This window comes from Colius striatus, chromosome 20, assembly GCF_028858725.1.
Source record: "Colius striatus isolate bColStr4 chromosome 20, bColStr4.1.hap1, whole genome shotgun sequence".
Taxonomy (NCBI): domain Eukaryota; kingdom Metazoa; phylum Chordata; class Aves; order Coliiformes; family Coliidae; genus Colius; species Colius striatus.
In genome coordinates this window covers 8,940,251-8,958,115 of record NC_084778.1, presented here as the reverse complement: position 1 = coordinate 8,958,115, position 17,865 = coordinate 8,940,251, and the positions used below count along the sequence as shown (strand labels likewise).

General features: G+C 49.4%; 1 protein-coding gene across 1 annotated transcript in view; it reads left to right on the top strand.

Annotated features, from left to right (window-relative positions):
• Nucleotides 1-17,422, top strand: part of GALNT17 (polypeptide N-acetylgalactosaminyltransferase 17) — a 204,170-nt gene extending 186,748 nt beyond the window's left edge. The window contains exons 7-11 of the mRNA XM_062012568.1: nt 1,719-1,904; nt 4,148-4,285; nt 5,542-5,637; nt 12,346-12,513; nt 14,270-17,422. Coding sequence (XP_061868552.1) covers nt 1,719-1,904; nt 4,148-4,285; nt 5,542-5,637; nt 12,346-12,513; nt 14,270-14,398 — 717 coding nt within the window. The 3' untranslated portion in view covers nt 14,399-17,422. The remainder of the gene's footprint in view (nt 1-1,718; nt 1,905-4,147; nt 4,286-5,541; nt 5,638-12,345; nt 12,514-14,269) is intronic.
• The last annotated feature ends 443 nt before the right edge of the window (nt 17,423-17,865 follow it).

The window sequence follows — 17,865 nt, the reverse complement described above, 5'->3', positions numbered from 1 at the left end:
TAGTTCAGTGAGACATTGAGGAACCAAAGAGCTGAGCAGGAGATAAACACAGGCAGTTTCTGTCAAACTGTTGCCTTGGGGATATTCCTTTAATGATGATTTTTCTTGTTCAGAACTACCTTGTTCACTTGCTTTGCCAGCACGTGGCTTGTTGAAAACTTTAATCAGACCTTTTCTGGCCAGAGACAAGCGTGTCTGTGGCTGGATAGAAGGGATGGGCACACCCCTTGTCTCAGAGATCAGCTCTGAATTCACTCTACAGCCATGAAATTGTATTTCAAAGTGTTCAGAAAGGTCAAACAGCAGAACAGGAGAACAGTGGCATCTTTTTGCTACACCTTTATGTCCCAGCTAATAACATGGGGCTCTGTTTTTCTGATGTGGGCTCCTATATTCTGCAGCAATCCAAGCGAGAGCAGTGTGAACAGCAGGATTACCCCAAGGGAAGACATCTCCCTGCCCTGCTGCCCCTTGCTCCTGTCCCTGGGGCTGGGGAGTGCTCGTGCCCACGTTGTAGGGGGCAGAGCTGCTGTTTCCAGGTGAAACTGAGCTGCTGGTGCAGCCCAGGAGGCTCCTCGTGGTGCTGGGAGAAGGGTCAGTAACACTGAGGGGTGGCAGATGGGATAAAAGGTGGTGAGCCTGGAAGAGATCCCAGAAACAATGGGTGTTAGAACAACTGTGCAAAATGATAATGCAGAGCAGATTGCAAAATAGGCAAAGCTGGGATGATTAGGCCTGTTTGGCATATGTGTTTGTAATGAGTGCCCAGTGCCTGCTGTCCTGGAGGTGTGGCTTTAATTTAAGAGAGAGAACTTCTTGGTGAAGACAAACAGGGAGGGAAGAACCGAGGTATGGCAAGTCTTTCTGTGAATTGCCTTTCCATGTGATAAAAAGATGATCTCTAAAGATTGTATTAACTTGCAAACTGTGATTTAAAGGGGTTTTAAACATCATGTGTAAGGAAAATAATGAACAAATGTTTTCAAGTGGGAGAAATCTGTCCCTGCCATATGTTTCACTGAGTCATCCCTTCTGCAGGAGGAGATTGTGCAATTGTTTCAACTGTTCCAGGCACTAATGCTTTTTTTGTTTAGTAGCAACATCACTGTAAACTCAGCACCCAATCCTGCAGAGCTCTGGTGCCACGTGCTGCATACAGACATGAGCTCTCGAAAGCTGACACGTGCTTTGCTCTGGGCACAAGTTAAATTAGAAGTCATAGAATCATTTTGGTTGGAAAAGCCCTTGAAGCTGCTGCAGTCCCATCCCTCCCCTCACCCTGCCCAGCCCAGCACTAACCCCTGGCCCTCAGCACCTCAGCTCCACAGCTTTGGGATCCCTCCAGGGCTGGGCACTCCCCCAGCTCCCTGGGCAGCCTGGCACAGGGGCTGACAACAGTTCTGCCTCAGCTCCAATCTCAACCTCCCCTGGGGCAGCTTGAGGCCGTTTCCTCTTGTCCATTCATTCATTAGTGGGGAGCAGAGACCGACTCCCACCTCACTACAACATCCTGTCAGGTAGCTGTGGGGAGTGCTCCTGTCTCTGCTCATGTGTCTCACCATTGGGCAAAGACCAAACCTGGCTGTGGGTTTCCACTTGCCAACTAGATGACGTGATGCTCTGTGCTTTTGCCTTAAACCCCCCGCTTCTGTCTCTTCCTCTCCCCGTGGCCCTTGGGCAGAGCCCTTTGCTGAGGGAGGTGTGTGGTTGTGTTGCAGGTGTGGCTGTGTGGTGGCAGCATGGAGGTGCTGCCCTGCTCCAGGGTGGCTCACATCGAGCGCAAGAAGAAGCCCTACAACAACAACATCGGGTTCTACACCAAGCGCAACGCGCTGCGGGTGGCCGAGGTCTGGATGGACGACTACAAGTGGCACGTCTACATCGCATGGAACCTGCCTCTGGAGGTACAGCTGCTGCACCCTGGCCCAAGGCTTCACTTCATTGGGTTAAAAACTCCAATTGTAGAACATCTAGTGCTCTTAGGGGAAGGAGAGCCTGGGTTGCATCCTCAGCTCTGGAAGTCAGCAGAGCTTCCTCGGCTTTGGTGGAGATGCTGCAGAACCTGCAGACTTTGGAGGAGTTGCCACCGCTCACATCAGCCTTTGCACTTCTAAAGATTAAACCTTTATTGTAATGTGAGTCCTGTGGCCAGTTCTGGGCTCCCCAGCTCCAGAGGGACAGGGAACTGCTGGAGAGAGGCCAGCACAGGGCTACCAAGATGATCAGGGGACTGGAGCATCTTCCTTATGAGGAAGGGCTGCGGGACCTGGGGCTGTTCAGTCTGGAGAAGAGAAGGCTGAGGGGTGACCTTACCAGTGCTGAGAAATACCTAAAGGGTGGGTGTTGAGAGGATTGGACCAGCCTTTGTTCTGTGGTGCCAGTGACAGGACAAGGGGTGACAGGCACAGGCTGGAACACTGGAGGTTCCACTGAAACAGGAGGAGAAACTCCTTTGGTGCTGAGGTGAGGGAGCCCTGGCCCAAGCTGCCCAGGGAGGGTGGAGGCTCCTTCTCAGGAGGTTTCCAACCCCAGCTGGACACATTCCTGTGCCCCCTGAGCCAGGGGAACCTGCTTTAGCAGGGGGTTGGGCTGGATGAGCTCTGCAGGGCCCTTCCAGCCCCCACCATGCTGGGATTCTATGAAATAGATCTGAAGTAATCAAAAACCAATTGGAGATTTTTATGTCAGTCTTAGTGGTAAAGTCAGTGTTTCATTTCAGAGAAGCCTTGTCTGGCAGTTGACATTGTGCAGGGGGTTATGGATATACATCAAGTTACTTTGCATCACCACTATATGCAAAGCCAATCCAAACCCCATGTGCTGAATATTCCAGGTGCTGACTGGTTTGTGGTCTCATTTTGCTCTGCATCCCGTCTCACCCACTTAGATTTCAGCCTGTCCTACCTGTCTACACTGAATCATCTTTATTTTTACCTCTGAGTTACCACTGGCACATTAAAATGGTGTCTCCTCCGAAGCAGAGTGAATAATTCATTAGAAGATCATTACAAGCATTGTAATGGAAAATTGCTTTCCCTGCTGTATTTAGTGATCACTGCAAAAGACAAGAGCAGGAGCTAAAATAGAGCAGAAACCCAGACACCTATAGGAAGGAGTAAAAGAGGCTGTGGTGTACCTTTGTTTTCCCTCACCTGGCTGCTGCATTAGTTCCCCACACTCTGTAGTGGAATAAAAGGTTTAAGAGGGGTAACTCTTCAGGCCCTGCTCCTGGCTCCTCTAACATTATTCCTCCAGGGACACATATTGTAGATCTGTCTGCTCTTAAATCAGCTCGAGCAGTGGGGTTCTTCTGTGTCTCCAGGGAGACTGTTTCACTGTGTAATTGTCCAAATTGTCTAGAGGCTTTTCAGAGGTTCAGCCTCAACTTCTGTAGTTTTTACCCATTACTCCTAGCTATCTGCCTCTATTATATATGAATCTTAAACCTTCTTCTTTTCTTTCCTCCCCTTATTTTACACCTTTTAGCTGTGCTGTTCCCTGTGCTGCTCTCAGTAGGGTCACACAGCCTTGGTGTGTAAGGGGGATGTTGTAGTGTTCAGTGCACAGTCAGGGATTTGCATTTCCAGGATTGAGCACACAACTGTCTTTTAAACCACAATGTACATTTGCTGTTAAGCTCTCCTGGAGGTCCTGGACATCAGTAGCTAGAAGGGAGGTGAGATCCTTTAAAAATCCTTTGTTGTTGTGCCCATTGACAGATTCAGTCTTTCTCAGATGGATCCAAAGCCCAGGGCAATCAGTGAAAAGATTCACCTCTGTTTATGCTGCACTTCTCCTGTTTCCTTCAAAACCTTTTCCATCTGGATTCTCTTTCCTAAATGAACCAAAACATGTCCAGCATCAGTCTGGTGGCCACCGTGAGGATGCCTTCCAAACCCACGAGAGGAGCGTCTCCTTCTCCCCGTGGCTCTGAAACTCAACTCATCCTTCTGCCTTCTGTGAGGGTGATTCAGCCTTGGACACACGTGCCACAATTCCCTGGCATGGCCTCTGCAGGGAATTGCTCAGCTGTTGGCAGCTTCCAGGTGGTTTGGAAGTGAAATACATTCACTGTACCAGCGAAGTACGCTCAGTTTTATTCTCAGGTGAGAGTAACTCACTCACGTGCTGTGTCTTTATATTTCAGAATCCAGGTATTGACATTGGGGATGTTTCTGAGAGAAAAGCTTTAAGAAAGAGCCTGAAATGTAAAAATTTCCAGTGGTACCTGGACCATGTTTATCCAGAGATGAGAAGATACAACAACACCGTGGCGTATGGTGAGGTGAGTAAGGCTGAGCAATCCCTTACATCAGGCTGGTAACAGTTACAGCTGGTGAGTCTCTGCTGAGAACCCTCCTCAAAGGAGAGGAATGTGAGTACAAACCTACTGCTTGTGTATAATTATAGGAAGTTGTGTCAATCTGCTCACAGTCTCTTCTTAAACCCTGTTTGGGGATTTATTGCTGATGTCAGAGACCATATGCAGTCAAATATTTTAATGCTTCCTTTATGGAGCTGACAGAAAGTTGTCTCCATTACCCATTGGCTCTGGGGATTAAGTAGCTCTATGTATATTTTTAATACATGGTTGTCTTATAAACCCATTTGACTTAAACTCAGTCTAATTCCTTACCAGGTCTCTGTAGGATACAGTGTGTTGTCACAACAGCTTAAGGACGAGATAAAGTAAGGAGACTTAATTCAATCTCTGCTGGCTTTATCCTGTACTGGGAATATAATAACAGGCATTTATGGGAACTAATAATAAATGCTCTGTTACAAGAGATCTCATGGAGCAGTGGCAGTTGGAGAAGGCTTCTGGAAGCACAGCCTGAGCAGCCCACATGGGCATTCGTTTGGAGAAAGATCTGTTATGAAAAGTTACTTAATGCCTTCAGGCTAAAACCTTTCAAAAAGTAGTGCTTTCAAAGGCATCATTGCAGCTGCTCTGCCTGGGGAGCCTGGAGAGAGGGCAGAGCTCTGCTTTAGCAGGCCCAGTGTCTGGGGTTCAGTTGGCTTTGTAGCATGAACTCAGCGCTTCCATGCTCCCTCCGAAGTGTGTCCCTCAGTGCTTGATGGCTGGTTTGCCATCACTGTGTCTCCTCCTGCATCGCTGCTGTGATTCAGAGGGGTTTCTGGTGCTAGCTGGACTCCTCTTTTTCCCTGTCTTGTTGAGCATGTTGAGGTTTTGATGAAATCCAAGTGATTCTGCATCGATTTCAGGCTCCTGGCAACGTGCTGACAGCAGGCTAAAAATATGTTTGTTACCACCACACATGACCAAATACAAAGAAAACTGTGTTCAAGGAAGTTGGCTCCTTGGAATGGTGATTATTATATAAAAGCAGGCATCATTAGGCCCTGTGTTTAAAGAAAACATACAGCACTCTAAACCTTTCTCTGCCTGATTGTGCCTGGTGATATAGCACCGTGGATCCCTCCTGTAGCGAGAGAGGCCAGAGGCATTGCTGCACATCAGTTTATTGCTTATCTCCAAAGACACAGGGCCATATAACTGCATTTTGTTATTTCTTACAGCTTCGAAACAACAAGGCAAAAGATGTCTGCCTTGACCAGGGCCCACAGGAGAACCACACAGCAATACTGTACCCGTGCCACGGCTGGGGACCACAGGTGAGGGCTTCTGCTGGGAGCAGTAGTACCTAGCAGAGGCTGGATGGACAGAGGGCAGAGGCTGGATGTGCAACTTGTCTGTTGGCTTATCTTTCAGATATATAAGACCCAGGTTCTTGTTAAGAATACCTCAGATATATTGAGGTACTGGAGAGGATCCAGAGGTGGGCTACCAAGCTAGGAAAGGATTTGAAGCAAGTCTCATATGAGGAATAGCTGAGGGATCTGGGGCTGTTTAGCCTGGAGAAAAGAAGACTCAGGGGAGACCTTATTGCTCTCTACAACTACCTCAAAGAAGCTGCAGTGAGGCAGGGGTCGGTCTGTTCTCCCCAGTAACAAGCAATAGAGCAAAAGGAAACAGCCTCAAGGTTGCACCAGGGGAGGTTCAACCTGGGTCTAAGGAGGGATTTCTTTGCTGCCAGGGCTGTCAGGCATTGGAACGGCTGCCCAGGGAGCTGCTGGAGTCCCTGGGGGGGTTTCAGAGCTGGATGGGTGTTGCACTGAGGGCAATGGGCTGGTGGGTGACAGGGCTGGGACACAGGCTGCACTCCATGAGCTTAAAGATCTCTTCCAGCTGAAACCATTCTGAGATATAACAGAGCCCTTTCCCAGCTCCTCTTAGAGCATCTATTTTCTGGATCACCATAATCATGCCAGAGCTGCAAGTAAAAGTATAATCTGAAAAAACCCTTCCTGCCAAGGGTAAGTAATGCTGAAAGCAAGCAGCCAATGAGCAGAGCATTTGAAGATGTTTCCTTTCTCATTCATCCACCTGAGTAAAAACATACCAACTGGGTAAAGAAAACAAACAGTGCTTTTTAAGAGGATGGCAATGAGCCTTTTCAGCCTGGCTGGGTTTTACCATGGCATTCATTCTCTAGCACTCTTTATCCCTCTTGAAAAGTTCTGGAGCAAGCCAAAGGCTTCTCATCCTAATTTTAAGCGTATTCCAGATTAAAAAGTCACCCCACCAAGACTCACTCTAGATCTCATGTCTTTTTAGAGGGTTAGTGGATGTATCCAATACTGGAAGTTAGAGATGATGAACTACTTCAGCCTCCTCTGGAGTTTTAGCTCTTACCATGCTTAGAAGAAAGCAGCAGGGCAATGCTGTTGGTTCCCTCGTCATGGAGTTGGAACAAAACAGGGTAAAACACTACTACTGTCACTGCTGGTGTCTGTTACACCAACAGCAGACTAAGCTGCACTTTCAGGGTCTGCAGCTTCAGGGATAATTTCCCTACTTCCCCACTAACTGGACTTTCTAGGCTTACCAGGACTAAGTAGTCTCAAAGCTCATCTCAGCCTGAACTGCAAACTTCAGGAGCCACCTCAGCCTGGGAACCAGCTACAGGAGTCCTTTGGGGTAGAGACAGCTCTCACTTCAGTTTATCCTTGCCTTTAAACAAAAATCAGTCAGCTGTGGCTGATGGGGTCACTGCTAAATATAACTCAGCTGTTGCTTAAATGCACACAGGGGTTTTTCTCCTGAAATGGCACAAACTGCCTTTTGGACTTTCTGGATGGAAACTTAAACCTCTAAGTGCATTGTAGTACGAGAAACTGAATGATCCTGACATTGTCTGCTAACCCTGGGCTTTAAGATGAATGGCCAAAGGCAGGTTATTTATTTTTTCCTCAGCTGTTTTTGTGATTAAACTTACCAAGGTTCTCTTTTTCCCTCCCTGACGTTCTCGAGTGAAACGTGGCCGTGCTGCTGGCTCCCTTCAGCTCGCCTCTCACACAAGCTTATCCCCATCTTCCACCTCCACATTGTCCCTTCCCTCTCCAACTGAAAGCCAGTTCTTGGCAGTTCTTTTGTTTTGTAATACAAGCAATTAGTTGAAGTCCTTGAAAGTGCTTTTTTAAAAGTAGCTATCAGTGAGTGCAGCAGCTTTGAAATGAGCCTGTCGCAGAAGTACGTGTGCTGCACCAAGGAAATCTGCTGCTCCTGTTTAATTAATGGGCTGCATGTTGTAATTTATTGCTGGGAATATCATTAGAAGGAATGTAAACACTTTGTCCAAATAGCTCACTTGTTTTATACATATAAATATTTAAAGCACGAGGAGTTGTGATTCCTGTTGGGTTTTTCTCAGCATCTGAAAGCACACACAGTGGGGCCTGTGCTCAGTGTTCATGTAGTCTCCCAAAATCTCTGCTTCCCTTGTTGATGCTGTGGCCTAGCTGTACTCACTGAAGTGCATTTCACACTGAAGGAGCATGTTCCTGGGCTGCAGCAAGCAAGGGTGAGCTGTGGGCTCCCTCCTGGCATCCAGCAATGCCCTGGCTGGATGGCCAGGCCCAGACAGCGCTGGGGAATGGAGTTTAATCCCCTTGGCACCAGTGTGTTCCCCAGGGCTCAGTGCTGGGGCCTGTTCTGTTCAACATCTCTTATCAATGATCTGGGTGAGGGAATCAAAGGCACCCTCAGTAAATTGGCTGGTAACATGAAACTGGGTGGGTGTGTAGATCTGCTAGGGGGCAGCAAGGCTCTGCAGAGGGCCCTGGCAGGCTGGAGCCACGGGATGAGGGCAAGGGGATGAGGTTCTACAAGGGCAAGGGCCAGATCCTGCCCCTGGGGCACCCCAAGGCCAGGCAGCTCCAGGCTGGGGCAGAGGGGCTGGAAACTGCTGCAGGGAAAGGGCCTGGGGGGGTTGGTGCCAGCGGCTGAACAGCAGCCAGCAGCGTGCCCAGGGGGGCAAGAAGGCCAAGGGCAGCCTGGCTGGGCTCAGCAGTGGGGTGGCAGCAGGAGCAGGGCAGGGATTGTCCCCTGTGCTGGGCCCTGGGGAGGCTGCAGCTCCAGGGCTGTGTCAGTGCTGGGCCCCTCACTCACTGCCACAGGGACACTGAGGGGCTGCAGCGTGGCCAGAGCCGGGCACAGAGCTGGGGAAGGGGCTGGAGCACAAGGGGCTGGGGAGTGGCTGAGGGAATGGGGGTGTTGAGCCTGGAGAAGAGGAGGCTGAGGCCAGACAGGAGCTCTCTTGTCCTGTTCAAGGCAGGACAGCCTGTATTGCATCTTGACTTTCTGCTCTCTCTGCTGATGCAGATCAGCTGAAGCTCAGTGTGTAGCTTTCCAAGGGATGCAGCTATGCCCAGTGGATCCTGTATCTAGCACCAAATGCAGATGAGATCTTGGCTTTTGCTCACAGCCCCTCTGTTGTAGCATCTGTCACTGAGGGAAGGCTTTAGTTTCTTTCTCTTGTTTTCCATTCTCCCTGCTTTCATTCACTTCCAGGTCAAATCATTACCTGATTTCATGACAGAGTATTCCTTTACCCTGTAATTATATTGAGCCTGCTCATCCTCCTGATGGCTTCATCTTTGAAGCAATACATCATGCAAACACCTTGCTGTAATGATGTATTACACTAATAATGAAGTAATACCTCATTGGAGTGACAGGACTATGGTGATATATTAAGGTGATAGAAAGCACTATAATACTGTAAAACTTAAGATAATGTTCACCCAGCAGAGCATTTCATTTAATTATAGGATAAAATATGTTTTGCCCATTTAAACATCAGAACTTGAGGACAAACCCATCAATACTGGGATCATCTGGGACATGGCAGTACCAAGGGTGACAGAATAGCACATCAGATTAAATTGTGTCCAAAAGAAAATAACTGTACTCTTTGCTTATGGCTGCTAATTGATGATCTGCTTAATGCAGAAAGGAAGCTAAACAACCCTAAATTCTTTTTCAATAGAGTCAATGAAGGTCATCAAGGCTTTTATTTCCCCCGTGCTAAGACGTCTAATTAACTTTCTCCCATCCCTGAGATGCAGCCAGCCAGAAACAATAATCAGAGATGATGTATTGGTGGTGCCAGTGTGAGGATGGGAGCTCAGCCTGAGTAATGCACTGGCTGTGGGCCCCTCTGCTCTGCCAGGGTCCCTCCAGGGTCCCCCTAGGGCAAAGCAGCCCCCAGAGTGCTACCTGGAGGTGGGGGACTTTGCAAGATGCTGTTTTACCTGGGAAGGTAAAGAGGTAAGAGGCTGTGGACAGCCTGTTGCAGGGCTCCCTCACCTCAACACCAAAGGAGTTTCTCCTCCTGTTGCAGTGGAACTTGCTGTGTTGCAGCTTGTGCCTGTTACCCCTTGTCCTGCCACTGGGCACCACAGAAGAAAGACTGGCCCCATCCTCTTGACACCTACTCTTAAGTGACTGATAAGCATTGAGAAGGATCCCTCTCAGCCTTCTCTTCTCCAGCCTGAACAGCCCCAGGTCCCACAGCCTTTCCTCACAAGGATGATGCTCCAGTCACCCTGGGGTCCCTGCCCTGGCCTCTCTCCAGCAGTTCCCTGTCCCTCTTGAGCTGGGGAGCCCAGAACTAGACACAGGGCTCCAGATGAGGCCTCAGCAGGGCAGAGCAGAGGGGGAGCAGAACCTCTCTCAACCACACTGCCCACATCCTTGCTTGCCCACCAGCACTCCCCAGTCCTGCCCCAGCCTGTTGCTGTGCTGGGTGGAGCAGCCCAGGCTTTGGGCAGTGCTGGCTGTTGGGGGCTTTATTTATCTGGCTCTTACACACAGGAGATGACACATCTAATAGATGCACTTAATGCATTTTTCATAACACCATGTGTGTTTTTCAGCTCGTTTGCTCTCTCCCTGCAGTCCCTCCCCTCCTCCCTTCCTGGGGAAAGGTTTGATTTTTGCTCTACTTATTTTCCCCACCACATTAGGCGATAACATGTAAGAGCAGAAATCATGTTGCCTTGTGGGCATTAGGCCAACTGTCTGAAGACAAGCTGCCAAACATCATCAAAAAAAAAGAGTGTCTAGCACACTAATTATGCACATGGTAGGAAACATTGCAGAAGCAGGAGAAGGAGAGTAGCTTGTACTGTCGGTTTGGGACCTCTGAACGAGTTCTTCCATCTGGCATGGAGAGGGTTTGTGGGGTTTTGTCTTTTTCTTGAGCTATCTTTTTTCTTTTTTGTAAGACAAGTGGCCTCATTCTCTGTGTTGGTGCCCAAAGACTAATTCAGATGAGATGTGTGGTTGAAAACACACCGTCAGGCTGAGGGCACCGTCTCGCTCGAGGCTTCACCAAACTGCTGGAGTAAATAATGTGAGTCTGAGCCTTCAGCTGGGCTGGAGATGCCCAGGGAGTCCCAGGTTGCTCCAGCCTCGTGTGCAGGGCAGCCCCCTTGCTGGGAGCCTGGCACAGTGTGAGCTGTGCTTGGTGCTGGAGGGAGTCCCCATCCTGGGATGGGCTGCAAATGAGTGGGAGGAGAAGGGGGTGATGGTTATGGCTTTAAGGTCTCCTTTCCATCTCTGCTGTGCCAGCACAGTGCTCTGGAGGGGGAATTACTGTAAAGCTAAAGAGGTGTGTACTCTTCTGCACCAGCTTGCAGAAGAAAGTAGGGGGCTGAGGAGCAGATGCTGCCCTGCAGTGCTGTGCTTTGCCCCAGGACAGTGTTGCTGTATGGTGTGGGCAGCCCTCCATGCACACATGTACCCTCTACATCCCTCTCACAGCTGAATCCACCTCTGGGGGTGATACCATTGGCAGATGGACCTTGGTGAGATATGAAGTCCTGCTTTGATACACAACATGTTGGCTGCAAGTGTCACTCCAGCAGCAGCTGGGAGCAAAGCACACCAGGCACCAGTCCCTGGGCAGAGGATCCAGCACTGCCACCCTGCACAAGCAGCACAGAGGGAAGGCAGCACTGGCTTCCAGCACCATGGCTTTGTCTGTGGCTACTGACTGGAGTCAGACCCTGTTACATTGTTTGTACTTGATTTTCAGTGTTTAATTATTCTAACTGAGATAACCCAAACTCCCAGTGTGATTTACTGTCTCTTTAAGCATCTGGGTCACAGATCTGCTCAGTTAATTAATGTGTTGAATACTCCTTATTTGCCTGCTAGATAATGGATTGATTCATAATTTAAATAAGCAGCTGTGTATATCTTTCCCTTGAATGACAAAAGGCCACTGTCATTCATCTCTCTGCAGCCCTCAATTTAAATACATTTAGGGAAATATTTTGGTGGGATTCCTTAAATGGAGGAGCCCTTTGTGTGTGGTGGAGGCAGCCTCCCCATTCCCAAAAGCCATGGGCACTGCCCCATGCTCCCAGCTTGCATCTCCTTGGCAGCAGAGAGGAGTCTGTGGGAGCTCTGGGCAGTGGGATGCAGGGGGTGTTGTTTGGGTCAGCTGCCATCCTCAGCCTTTGCTTCAGTGCTGAACCACAGGGCAGGTTTGGACTTTGCATCCCTGGGGAATGGGGCCAACCAGCCCCATTTGGCTGATGTTGCTGCCTGGCTGCTGTTGGAGTTGCTGGAGTGCCAGACACCTCAGCAGCATCCTACACCAGCCAGGGCAGAGCTGGCTCACCAAGCATGCCACAAGCCACAGGTTGGGCCAGCATGACCAGCCAGCTCCAGCTGCAAACCAGGGCACATCATCCATCAGCCTGCAGAGTGTTCAGGCCCAAAGGAGGCTGGAGGGATCTGCCCTGTGATGGCTTTAGGGCTCAGAGTTATTCTTATCCCTTCCCTGTGTCCCAGCAAAAACCCCCAAATGACAAGAAATAAAGGCTGAAGACCTTTGTTTTTGCCCCCTGTTTTCCCTGCACCACCCTCAGCTTCTTTCCTCAGCCTCTGCAAGCTTTCCTTTCCTCTCTTGCTTTGTAATGATGCTCCAAAGATACTGATGGTGTTCCTCCTCTCCTTCCCTGTGGCAGCTTGCTCGCTACACCAAGGAGGGATTCCTTCACCTGGGTGCGCTGGGGACCACGACTCTGCTGCCTGACACCCGCTGCCTGGTGGACAACGTGAAGAGCCGCTTCCCTCAGCTCCTCGACTGTGAGAAGGTCAAGAGCAGCCTCCATAAGCGCTGGAGTTTCATCCAGGTCTGTTAGAGCTTTGCCAGGGATGCTGCTGCTCTGCTCCCCACCCCCTGGGCATTGCCTTGGCTGTGGGACAGTTGGACAAAGACAAAATGTCCTGTCCTGGGCTCCCCAGCTCCAGAGGGACAGGGAACTGCTGGAGAGAGGCCAGTGCAGGGACACCAAGATGCTGAGGGGACTGGAGCATCTTCCTTATGATTAAAGGCTGTGGGACCTGGGGCTGTTCAGTCTGGAGAAGAGAAGACTGAGGGGGGAGCTCATTAATAGTTACCAATATCTAATGGTGGGTGTCAGGAGGTTGGGGCAGCACTTTTTGCTGTTGTATCCAGTGACAGGACAAGGGGTGATGGGAAGAAGCTGGAACACAAACAGTTCCATTGAAACATAAGGGAAAACTCTTTCAGTGCTGAGGTGAGGGAGCCCTGGCCCAGGCTGCCCAGGGAGGGTGTGGAGGCTCCTTCTCAGGAGGTTTCCAAACCCTCCTGGACACATTCCTGTGCCCCCTGATCGAAGTGGAGCTGCTTTGGGCTGGATGAGCTCTGCAGGGCCCTTCCAACCCCACCATTCCAAGACTCTGTGTGTGATTCTGTGATCAGGGACAGTATTTTAGGACAATTTCCAGTAGAAGTGTTTGATACCCTCAGGTGTATGTGACCTGCCCTGAAAACTTCCAGATTTCTTTGTTTCACCTGTAGTGAAACACAGGAAAACATGGTACTTGTGTCCCAAAGCACAGTGTCAGTAATACCCATTGCACAGAAGTGCCACACCTCCCTAAGGCAGGGGTGCAGCTACAGCATGTAAAGATTACAGATGGCATTTGGTTGCAGGGGTGCAGCTACAGCATGTAAAGATTACAGATGGCATTTGGTTGCAGGGGTGCAGCTACACCATGTAAAGATTACAGATGGCATTTGGTTGCAGGGGTGCAGCTACACCATGTAAAGATTACAGATGGCATTTGGTTGCAGGGGTGCAGCTACACCATGTAAAGATTACAGATGGCATTTGGTTGCAGGGGTGCAGCTACACCATGTAAAGATTACAGATGGCATTTGGTTGCAAGGGTGCAGCTACACCATGTAAAGATTACAGATGGCATTTGGTTGCAGGGGTGCAGCTACACCATGTAAAGATTACAGATGGCATTTGGTTGCAAGGGTGCAGCTACACCATGTAAAGATTACAGATGGCATTTGGTTGCAGGGGTGCAGCTACACCATGTAAAGATTACAGATGGCATTTGGTTGCAGGGGTGCAGCTACACCATGTAAAGATTACAGATGGCATTTGGTTGCAAGGGTGCAGCTACACCATGTAAAGATTACAGATGGCATTTGGTTGCAGGGGTGCAGCTACACTATGTAAAGATTACAGGTGGCATTTGGTTGCAGGGGTGCAGCTACACTATGTAAAGATTACAGATGGCATTTGGTTGCAGGGGTGCAGCTACACCATGTAAAGATTACAAATGGCATTTGGTTGCAGGGGTGCAGCTACACCATGTAAAGATTACAGATGGCATTTGGTTGCTGACATGTTAGAGGGCCATGCTAGCAGTGCTCAAAGTTGCTCATTCAGTTCTCATTGATGATTTGAAGACCTGTTCTGTTTGCCTTGCATTGTTGCCCAGCAGCGTGCTGTGCACTTTCCAGAGGCACACAGGGACCCAGCTGCACTCCCAGGCAGCACAGTCCTGCCTCACTTCACCCCTCCTCTTCATTGTTTGTAATGTTTTCTCCATATCCTTTCATCTTAGAACGGTGCCATCCTCAACAAGGGCACGGGGAGATGCTTGGAAGTGGAGAACAAGGGCCTGGCTGGCATTGACCTGATCCTTCGCAGCTGCACAGGACAGAGGTGGACAATTAAAAACTTCATCAAGTAAAGGGTGGAAGAGTCAAAGGAGTTGGACTGGAAACGTGGCTGACATGGACTGATCCGACTGGACTCCTTTGGAAAGGACAAAATATCAAAACAGAGCTTTATTCATGTTATTAGGAGAGGCCATGGGGTAAATGGGCATTTGTGTGGCTCTTTAATTTTTATTGTACATTAGTCTCCAGCAGCTGATTCCAACTGTGTCAAATTGGGTCAGAACTGCTATTTGCTTCTGGCAAGCACTCTAAAAGGTACCACTTATTCCTGCTGGAATGACTGTAATAAGCTCCTGCAGCCTTGTGAGCATTTTACTGACAGGGAATTGTTGCTTTCCCAGATGACTCCAAGCTCTCCCAAGGGGCCAGGTAGGTTTGTACCCCCATCAGAGGTGAGAGACCCTGGATATAGCTGCCTGGTACATAAAGACTTGTGTGCTTGTGAGAGGAAAAGGTCACCAAGCCCCAGATGAGCTGAGTTTGAAAGATGTAGTGTTTTACTAGGTGCTCTCTCTCTTTTCCCTTTCTTGGCCCTGCATCCAGCAGCCCCTTGAGTCTGAGAGGGACAAAGCTCATCCCACTTACTCTCATGGTTCTTTCCAACCCTTAATGAAAGGTGTCATCAGATAAAATCCTGTTGAAGAAACCCCCCATTTCCCATTGTCCCCTCTCGTGCTGCTCTTGGCTAAGCCAGCCCCATGCAGCACCAGCCCCTCCCAGGGAGACCCCAGATGGGTTCCCCTTGGAACAGACCTTGGTTGCCTGCCTGGTTGGGTGGTTGTCTGCCCTTTTGGGTGTCAGTCAGACTGGCTCATGGTGAGTAAGGCTTTGGGGGTGCTGCAGATCTACCTTGCCCTCCCTGGCCTGTCTCCTTGGAGACTCACCTTTACCCTTTTGTTGCTCTTGTACAGGATGGTGTGAGCAGGTAACACTTGAGAGTCCTGCTCTGCCAGGGCTGCCCTTCCTGGGGGCTGTAGGGTTTGTTTTAGGGCATCCTTGCTCTGAACAAAGGCAGCAATAGTGGTGCTCTCCCTAACTTTGTAGGGGTGTTCTCCCGAGGCTCGAGCACACCTTCCCTGGTCAGTGTGTGGCTGTGGTCAAGGTCCACCCCAAGCAGAGCATGTCCCTGCAGACCTTTGTGAGCTACAGGGAGGTAAGGAAAGGAGAGGGAGGGCAAGAGACCAACAAATGGCAGTTTGGCTGATATTCCTTGACCTTGAAAGGCCTGTTAATATGGTGGGGTGATCTCACCTGCTTTTTTTTGTGGCCCACAGTATTGTTGGCTCCCAGATCTACCCAGCCATCGTGGGAGACCATTGCTTTGGAGCCCTGATGGCTGGTTACCTGCAAAAGGGAAATGCAGTCTTGCAAAGTTGCTTTGCAAGGGTGCCAGACTAATGGGTGGACACAGGCTTTGCTCAGTGGAGAGGAGAAACCAGCCCATCTCCTGTCCTTCTCACAGAATGATACTCTTTCTGGTTGCCCTCTGGCTAGGGTGCACTAAAATATATGAATATATGACATGTACATGTAAATATGTTTCCCAAAGATGGGATGTGCACAGAGTTGTTTGCTGCAGAGCACTCATGCCTGTCTTCCATTTGCATCAGGATGAAGCTACCTGGATGTTTAATGAGTCTGATTGCCAGTGCCATGCAGCAGGTTTCTAACTGATGTCTTAGTAATTTATTGAACAGAAGCAGCTGTATCTCCTTGTTCCTTCTGCAGCAACGAGCACCACATAGGACTGATGGTTCGTTTAGGCTTGACAAGACTTCCTCACCCATTGGGGTTGTCTCTTGATATTGTTCCCTTGCTTGATGAAGTAAAGCCTCTTGGTTGTCCTGAATTGCAAAGTGAGGCAGTCAATGCAGAAGTTTGCTCTCTCCTTCGCTGTTGCATCACCTCTTGTGTAATAAATTCTAGCACTTACCAAACCAATATGGTCACAATGTCTTTAGGTGCATGATGTGTCACCCCTTTGCATTGGCTGCTGCAATCTGCTGATGGAGTGGACTCCAGGAAAGGCTGGGGGGATGTGAGACTCCACAGCTAATGGTGAAAATGGTACAATGCCCTTAGAGCTGAGCAGTCAGTTTGCTGTCAGTCCTCAGTGGAAGCCACATGTTTACTAGTGTTGGCAAAAGCCTGCATGCTTCAAGATGAACAACCAAAAAGCCCTTGGATGTTGCCTGTCCTGTAGTTCATGGTTCCCAGTTCAGTTCTAGTCCTGCCAGTGCTCAAGGTGCCAATGGATGGGCTTTGTCACACTTAATCATGGTGGTAGAAGGTGTCACCACCCTCAGCCTTCCATCTGCCTCAGCTGCTGGAGGTCTCTGGCCCTGTCACCAGCAGCAGGAGTGAACGAGTGGCTACACCTCAGCTACTGGAAGCAGCAGGACGTGCTTCAGCTCCCCAGGCAGGAGGGACTTGCTGCATTTAACACAGGGAATTGTCACCAGGGTGACTCCAGGCCCTCCCCTGGCTTTGCCATGGATGTGGGGCGCAGTGCTGAGCATCTCCAGCTGCCTGCAGAAGGATGGGCCTGGCAGCATCGCTGACAAGATGACCTGGGCACAAGGAACCTCTTGGTGAGGGGCTCTTTGATCCTTTCAGGTTCAGAGGGGCCTTTCCTTCCTGCTCCATAAGGAAAACAAATGCCTGAATATCCAAACAGAAGGGGAATGGTGGAAAGGAACACTTTGCTCCCAGAGCCCATGGAGGTGGCTTACTCGTTCTCACTGGTGTGCACAGAGTGCTTTTGAGTGAGTGGAAAGGAGCAGCATGACTAAAACCAGGATTAAAAGTGAGAATTGAATGTGCTGTGTCCATGTAGCTGAAGCTCTGTTCTGATGTTGGTTGGTGACAGGCAGATGATTGCTGAGGTGACAGCCCCAGGTCTGCACCCTCCCAAACCCTAGAAACCTGTCTTAGAAATCTGAGTCTAAATGTTGCACCTTGTGTTTATCTCTAATAATATGTTAATTGCTCTAAAAAGTGATATCAAAGTGGTTCTTATTAAATATATGGTTTGAGCCTTGCCTCTTGAGTGATTTTAAACAGATTCAGTGCTGATGAGATACAGAGGCAGTCATTCTTCTCTGGTCCTTAGTTAATAGAAAAGTGCTGCTGTTTTAATGGAACTTCCATTTTAAAAAGGGATGGAAATGAAGGAGAAATTGAGAGAGATGGCCAATGCAGATTAACCTCCTGTTTCATCCATCCCCTCCAGCTGCCACTCACCAGCACAAAGCAGTTCCAGCCCAGAAGCAGAAGAAAGATGTTACATGATGAAAAGGCATCACCCACAAAAGCCTTCCTGAAGCCAGGTGGGCGTTTCTGAGTGCCACCTGAGGCTTGGGGAACTCCTGACCTCCACTGTGGGACATCCACAGTCTCCTGGCAGGCAGATGGGCCAGTGGTGTGGTGTCCCTGGAAGGACAGTGAGGTATGGGCAGGTGTATTCCATGCAGGAGGG